The 8,892-nt window shown below is 39.3% G+C and overlaps 1 protein-coding gene across 1 annotated transcript in view; it reads right to left on the bottom strand.

Annotated features, from left to right (window-relative positions):
* Positions 1–3,996: 3,996 nt before the first annotated feature.
* LOC135480300 (uncharacterized) overlaps positions 3,997–8,892 on the bottom strand; it is a 28,329-nt gene continuing 23,433 nt past the window's right edge. The window contains exons 6-7 of the mRNA XM_064760108.1: positions 8,179–8,342; positions 3,997–7,169 (exon numbers count right to left, since the gene is read on the bottom strand). Of these exons, the coding sequence (XP_064616178.1) occupies positions 6,565–7,169; positions 8,179–8,342 (769 nt within the window). The 3' untranslated portion in view covers positions 3,997–6,564. The remainder of the gene's footprint in view (positions 7,170–8,178; positions 8,343–8,892) is intronic.

Here is an 8,892-nt window from a genome sequence, read left to right as displayed (position 1 = left end):
GTTTTAAAGTGAATTCTATAGGATCTATAGAATGTAGTCCAGTGTGTCACTACGAGCAATCCATTCAGCTGCTCACCATTTAACTGTGTGTTAAGAACAGTCGAGCCTAAAGCGTTTAAGTATACAGGGTATAAGGCTTAGACCATTGTCACAGACGTCTGTGCAGCTCACGAAAGAAGTCTTCTGAGAGCTCAGCATACAATGCGACTGTTCGTACATTATATAAAACACAGACAATTCAACCTTTGTAAAAGTATGCCAGCGTCATTCAGCTGATCGTTCTCCAGCCAGCCAGCCGTGACCTACGAATATGCTGACAGTATGCTATGGGTAAAATAAGCGTAATTTTCGGATGAGCCCCCCAAAGGTCTCCCCATACGCCCATGAAGTATAGAACTGCCCCGAGGATCACGAAGCTGTCTTCAGCTGAAGTTAACCTTAATCTTAAAGTCTTGTATTATTTTCCCAACTTAAATTTAAATGTGAGCACAAATTTTTTTTCATTTTATTTTGCTTGAACATAAAGAGTTAAATAAAATCCTACTTGACCTAAACTGGCGAGAGCCGTATTTCAGCGGTGACGTGTGACCATTTTCCAGCTATCACACTGTCGGCGAGGTTTTACTCTCTATGCTGTACGTCTTTTGTATTATCAATGGGATGACAGACTGCCGAAAACACAGAGATTACAAGAGTGAGGTCACAGCACGTAATCATCCTTCAGCACAACCTTCTCACGGTTAAGTATGAGACCACACACATCTTTACCGTAATTTAGCCATTAACAGCGTCATGATTAACCAATACAAAACAAAATCAGCCGTCTCCTTTGAGCAGTGATTGTGGTACATATACACACACTGTGTCAGATGTTCACGTACAGTCTCAGGTAGGAGTTTGTACAAGGACACGCCCCAGTCGTCAGCCTACCTTGTGCTGATGTAAGGACGACCAGAGCAAGTAGCGTAAAGATTAATTCATGACAAATAAAAACATCTACCTGAACTGTGATAATGGCTTCAAACAGATTAACATTTTACATGGCAGCTTACCTCTACACGCAAATGTATCCCTGCCAAAGAGGCTGGGGCGATCAAAATCAAAAGTATTCTGGTCAAGAAAGGCATATGACCGAATCATGGGAGGTAAACCATTGGCCATCTCCGCATCCGTGTCTCTACATTGCAGATTAATGCTTCCTGCTCGGGAGGGATAATATAATCCCCTGCTATTTTGGATATATTGTTTGCACTCCTTTTAGGTTGCTTTTGGTCGTTTTTTTCTGCTTGTTATTAAGGTGGTATCATTTGGTAGCAGAGGCTTCAAAGTTTCATTCTAGTTATAAATTTGTGTGTTTTTAGGGAATCGTAGGGGGTGAACACAAGGCAGAAGTTGTGGAAAGCCCTCACGGCCTTAGAGGGCAGCTTGACCCATATTAGCAATTCAATGAAAAATTTTACCGGGGTTAGCAGATTTAGAGGCAGTGCTATTAGGCCAAACGTTAACATGTGAGTAAATGGAAAATTAATTGTGGACTGTGCCCATGCAAAGTGAGTATAGAGACCGACGCATGCGCTTTAAGGAGCGTGGTGTACACGGTGTGTCAGGTAACCATTGCGTGTGACCAAAAACGCAATTGCGAGAATATTTTCTGGTAAATGCATGAACATTTTTTTCGTAAATATGACATAATTTTCCCGTAATTGTCAGAAGAATTTCAGGTAATTAAAAGATTTTTTGTTCTGGCAATCACGAGATTTCCCTCATACATCATGTGCTCTGTTGCACATACCGCCATTTCCATGGTAACTAAGATTTGTTCATTTCCGCGGATCTAGGTTGACATTTCCCTGCTGCTATCTACCATGTAAATAGGCAAGGACTGTTGTACCCTTGTTCGGGCAATGTCTCTAGTTGTTTTTAATGAAAATCGTTTTTTCCTGGTGTATACATAAATACAGAGGATACCATGTATGAAAACTAGCATGTGTTCATTTCCGCCACTTACATGGTAACCCGATTGTCATATTATGCATATATACTATATAAAAATATATGGTTTTGTGTGCATGCTACTCCAGTTGTTTTCTATGTACAGTTGCATGCATGCGTACATTCAGAAATAAAACCCATGAGCCCTTTGCGTAAAATTCCAAATTAACTCTTGCGTCATTTATCCAATAAACTATAGATTTTTGTTACGGCTTCAGACATAACAACTGGTTTTAGAATCTCAGTGGTATATAAATAACATTCTGGTGAACAAAGCCTTGCTCCAGTCCAGTAGCCCATTCCGTGGTCAAGTACTGACCCCTGTCGTCACGCACAAGGGGTATCCAGTGAAAACAAAGCCAATGTGGCTTGTTTCACAGCTCGTCAAATCAGGTCAATTTTTTCTTTGGCTTTAAGACGAGCTGCCAACAATCGAAAAAACATGAGGAATCAATCATTCGAAGGGTTTTCCAAGGAGATAGGCCATTTACAGGTAAATACTAAGCCAAATTTAAAAGTTGATATCAGTGTGCAGGAGGAACTCACAGATGAGCCTTATTACATGCATCGCAAAAAATTCTCTTCATTCCGACTGCAAATTCCCTAGTAATATAATTAAGACATATAGCACTGGTTGGGGTAAAATATATTGTAACAGCAGGGGGTATGACACCTTCACGTACCGCTATATCTTCACATGTAATTTTACCGCTTCCCAGCTTAAGTATTCTCCCGAGAGTTTATAGCTCATGATCACGAAATAACGAACAAATGCTAACATCTTTCAGGTCAGAAAGTTACCTTTAATACCGTTTTAAGATAGTTACCACTACTGATGATCGATGAAAACTTGTCACAAACATTTTGTAGTGTAGCGACCATAATTTAACATTGGTGGAAAATGTCACAAACATTTTGTAGTGTAGTCACCATAATTTAACATCGGTGGAAAATGTCACAAACATTTTGTAGTGTAGTGACCATAATTTGACATCGGTGGAAAATGTCACAAACATTTTGTAGTGTAGTGACCATAATTTGACATCGGTGGAAAATGTCACAAACATTTTGTAGTGTAGTCACCATAATTTAACATCGGTGGAAAATGTCACAAACATTTTGTAGTGTAGTGACCATAATTTGACATCGTTGGAAAATGTCACAAACATTTTGTAGTGTAGTCACCATAATTTGACATCGTTGGAAAATGTCACAAACATTTTGTAGTGTAGTGATCATAATTTAACATCGTTGGAAAATGTCACAAACATTTTGTAGTGTAGTTGTCATAACTGGACATCGGTGAGAAATATCACAAAAATTATGTACTGTTGTTGTGACAACTGACATGGGGGTGAAATATCACAAAGATAATGTACTGTAGTTGCGACTATTAGACAACGGTGAAAAATGTCACAAACAGTTCGTACTGTTGCTATCATTACTGGACATTAGTGAGAAATGTCAAAAACATTTCGTACTGTTGTTGCGAGTATTGGACATCAGTAAAAATATGTTGCTTTTTGTACTGTTTTTGCGACAATTGAACAACGGATCAAAATGTAACAAACATTTTGTACTGTCGTTGCGACTACTGAACAACGGTGAGAAATGTCACATTCATTTTGTCACAAATTTGTGAAAATGTAATCCGTAGTAATTGGACAGGATTGAAGTCAAGTTGAATGGAAAAGTACCCACCATTTCCAAAATAATATGATCTCATATTCTTGTTAAACTTCATCGAAATCTTTCCTGTTTTGTCTTTACATTAGAATCACTCGCGTCCACACTCCGGTGACAACCTGGTCGTTGGAAAGGGCAATTAATTGAAAAAGATTATGAGAAAACCGGAAGCTCGTCGATTGGCACTTCATTTTAAATGGTAACAGCTGACTGAACATTTGATTCAAACTGAACAAAGAAGATCAGTTCGGGTGTTTTTGCCCAAATTTTTGTACTTTTTTCAGATTGAAAAGGTGCACATCTTCAAGATGCGTTCATATTTAAACTTAAGATGCGATGAAAACTATAAGAAAGATGAACTGTAACGATGTTCAGAATTAACATGCCCATTTCTTCAAAACATCATATAGTGTCTAATCAGAATTGACCGGCCTACATCTTCACAGCATACTCATCGTGTCCATTAAGTTTTATGATGGCAGACGAGTCCAGGCTGCACCCAGTCACTTATAGAAACTTATTACTACCAAAGATCACAAGACGTGAACACAAGAGCAAGTAAGTCTACAAGAGAAACATTGAAAGCACTTCATAATCATTAATATATATGTATAGTCATCATTACGTACGGTATAATCATTGTGACGTGAGTTGAAATCATTATTACATGAGGCATAATCATTATTACATAAGGTATAATCATTACCACATACGGCATAACCATTACTACATAAGGTATAATCTTTATTACATAAGGTATAATCAGTATTACCTAAAGCATAACCATTACTACATAAGGCATAATTATGATTACATAAGGCATAATTATGATTACATCAGGAATTATCATTACTACATCAGATATAATCATTATTGCATCAGACATAATCATCATTGCATAACGCAAAATCATTATTACATCAGCCATAATCATTATTACTTACGGCATAATTGTCATTACATAAGGCATAATCATTATTACATAAGGTATATGGTATACTCACTATCAGACATGAAATAAGGTATAATCATCATTGCATACGTGTAATAATTGATTATAAACTTTAAGCTACATTAAAAGCAAAGTAGAAATAGAATAATGGAATATATAAAGCTTCGATTCCAATTTCAGTTTGAAGCAAATGAAAATCATTCATCCTGTGACTATTTTAACTCCTAATTTACAACAATCTAAACCTGTCTTAACGTGTATCTACATGTCTTAAATATGAAATGGTAAAAGATTCTTTCTGCTATACACAACACGTCATCATGGAACATAGATTGTCGTCATAATGTTCAGTGTACTTGTCAGTTCTGAACACCTATAAAGATCATCCTTACCATACAAGGCACTTCATGAAACATAGATTGTCGGCAGAATGTTGATTTTACTTGTCAGTCCTGAAAACCTCCAAAGACTCTCCTCACCACACACGACACGTCATCATGGAACAGAGATTGTTGTCGCGTTTTGAACACCTGCCCAGATGACACAACACCTCATCATGGAACACAGATGGTCGTCAGTATGTTCATTTCTCTTGTCAGTTCTGAACATCTCTAAAGACCTTCCTTACCTTACACAACACGCCATCATTAAGCACTGATTGTCGTCCAAATGTCCATTTCATTTGTTAGTTCTGAGCACACCCACAGACCCTCCTTACCACACAAGACACGTTATCGTGGAACACAGACTGTCGTCAGAATGTTCATTTCACTAGTTAGTCCTGAACACTTCCATAGACCCTCCTTACAATACAAGGCACTTCATCATGGAACACAGATTGTTATCAAACTGTCCATTTTACTTGTCAGTCCTGAACACCTCCATAGATCCTCTTTACCTCACACAAAACGTCGTCACAGAAAACAGATTGTCGTCAGAATGTTCTTTTCACTTGTCAGTCCTGAACACTTCTATAGACCCTCCTTACCACACACAACCCGTTATCATAGGACACAGACTGTCGTCAGAATGTTCATTTCACTTGTCCATCCTGAACACTTCTATAGATCCTCCTTACCACACACAACCCGTTATCATAGGACACAGATTGTCGTCAGAATGTTCTTTTCACTTGTCAGTCCTGAATACCTCCATAGTTCCTCCTTACCACACACGACACGTCATCATGGAACACAGATTGTCGTCAGAATGTTCATTTCACTTGTCAGTTCAGAACTTCTACACAGACCCTCCTTATCATACACGACACGTTATTATGGAACACAGACTGTCAAAAAAAGGTCCATTTCACGTGTCAGTTCTGGACACATCCATAGATCCTCCTTACCTCACACAAAACGTCATCATGGAACGCAGAATGTCATGAGAATGTTCATTTCACTTATCAGTTCGGAAGACCTCCAAAGACTCTCCTTGCCATACACGGCACATCATTATGGAACACAGATTGTCGTGAGAATGTTCATTTTATTTCTCAGTTCTGATCACCTTCATTGACCACCTGAACATTTCCATAGTTCCTCCTTACCACACACGACACGTCATCATGGAACATAGATTGTCGTCTGAATGTTCATTTTACTTCTTTGCTCTGAACACCTGTGTTTCCAACTCATAAAACCAAATCTCCCAAACAATAAAACAACCAAATAATTCAAAACGCGTTGTGTTGTTTCGATGGTAATATGTGTGTTCAAAGTTCGGACAAATTTTGAAAAAAATGAGGCCGTTGATAGTAGGTCTATCTTTGTCACGTTTTGTAAATTCATAGGGACAATTCTACACCGGGAGATTTATAGATCACGTGTAGCGAAATCTACTTGCTCAAGGCACTTGTGAAGTACTGGCCTCAATAGGCAGCCACTTACATTAGTGCTCTAAATCTGGGAATTTAAAAATATTTCAATTTATATTTACAAACTGGAAGGAGAATGGTTCGGTGCCTTTAACATATTACGGAGAACTAAGGGTAGAGCCACAGAGTCACCTGATAACAGGCGAGCCGACGCAAATTTTACCTGGTCAAATGTAACACATGGTACGAGTGGTTGGCACAGGTTTAGATCCCACACGGTGAAGATTTGTTGGTTGTTATCAGGGTCCAGGATTGTCATTGACCGGTTGTCACAGTCCAGATACACACCGAGATGAAGAGATCGTAGGGCAGGTTTCCACCGTTCATAGCAAGTTCGGATCTCACCACCACAGTGACTATAGCATCTGACAATATCATCATGGTACTCCATCCTAATGCACCAGATGTTATCACCAGGGTCTGTATCCGTCCTAACACCACAGTTCCGATGTACAACACCTACACGGCAGTAACGGAAATTGCCATATATATTCGGGAAAAATGTGACCTGCACCTCCCAGTAGTACCTGCCCGTCTGGAAAAAGCTGTCTGTCACAGCTCTACACAACTGTAAACTGCAATTACCGTCAGACTCTACCACTGAGTCATTGTAAGTAATCAACAGTTGTTCATAACCTGTTTCTGTGAATATCAGCCTCGGCTCTGTAGCATAGAAATGACAGTTAGGAACATCACCTCCACGACTGTGTTGTACAGGATAAAGACGTGGACAACATACAAAGCATATCGGGTTTCAGACAGGTATAGATGTCACTGTTTAGAAAGTGGATTAAGTAATAGTACTATCGTTAATTCGTATATTCAGAAAGTGTAATCCCTCTTAACGACAACACTGATATCGGGTTTCGTCCACTACATATTTGACCGAAGGCGCCCAGCTTTATGGTTGAAGGAAAGCGACGACCATCCGCTGGCTTTTGGCAGACCTTCCCACGTATGGCCAGAGAGGAAGCCAGCATGAACTCACACCGACCGCATTGGTGAGGGTCTCCTAGGTCATTACGCTGCACTAGCACGCTAACCAACTGAGCCACTAGTGTGTCAAGATTAGCCACGGAGCCCCCCTCCCCCTCCCGCCGGGTATTTTACCTCACTTATACGTGTATGTGAGCCGAACAGTTTATCGCACAAGAAATTTTCATCTCAGCGGGGTAATAAGTTTTAATTGTTCATACAGAAACGTACATAAGGACATCCATCAAATATAAGTAGATACGGTACATGTACTTTTTACCCTATTGTATCTACACCGACAAAACAGCCACACGTTGTCTTGTCTGGGGTAATCTCAGCGGATACCAGGTGTACTTAACTTCCCTGCGTGAAGCGGCCCAGACGAATTTTTTACTTACAGGAAAACTGAGAACACCAGTGCACGTGCACAGATACCTGGCAAACCTCATGATTTGAAGCCAGATATCAACCAACAATAGCTGGATCCGAACACGTGATTCGTGAACACGAGAATCCCAGCAAACCAGCGCTCTGACTTTCTAAACCATCAAGGGACCCATAAACGGATAATGTATGAAGCGACAAGAAAATAATAATTAGATTGGCGAAAAGTGATTTTCATTTTTACAACCATGCATAATGCCTACACGATATATTTTAACTCTGCGAAGATCGCCTGCTGTGTAAGACAACATACTTGTGATGATTAGACCTCTCACAACCTCATGTTCTGCAGCTTCCTCTCTTACAATCACACGTCTGGGATCAACGGGGTAACTGTTTACAGATTCCAGTAGTGTCTGTTTTATTTCTTCCTGTGTCTTCATTGAAGCTTTGATCTCTTCTAACTGAGTATCAGTCCTGAGGGAAAGGCAGAAATAAACCAGTCTACAAAGGTAATACCCGTACTTGAAATGTGGAATAAAAAATAAATAGCTTATTATATTACGTATGATTTATGTGCAATGTTTCCTTTCACAGTACGATTTTAAAACATACTCACGACGAAATCCTAAAACAAAAATGACTGACATACCTTGTGAACAGCTGCTTAGAACCCTGTCAATCAAAATGAAATTGAATCTCGCTTTGTGAATGTTACAACAGGAATACCTTAATGTACAGCTCGGATTTCATTACATTAAAACTGAATACACGTTATGACTGGAACAGTAGTTAGAAATAGTAGTTAGTTATAAGACTGGTTTGCTGGTTTATGCTGTGCACAGGAATACTTCATTTACAGCGCACAGGTCAGACAGATCCTAGCCCCACATCACACACAAATGTTGATAGGATTCTGCTAATATTGTTGATTCTTTCTTTTTTTTGGGGGGGGGGGGGGGAGAAATCTGTGCCATTCTCAGTAATATGTTTACGAGTTGTCACCCAGTCACCTAAAAATCAGATT

The sequence above is a fragment of the Liolophura sinensis genome, chromosome 13, assembly GCF_032854445.1.
Source record: "Liolophura sinensis isolate JHLJ2023 chromosome 13, CUHK_Ljap_v2, whole genome shotgun sequence".
NCBI classification, from domain to species: Eukaryota; Metazoa; Mollusca; class Polyplacophora; order Chitonida; family Chitonidae; genus Liolophura; species Liolophura sinensis.
This window is presented reverse-complemented; position numbering and strand designations above follow the sequence as displayed.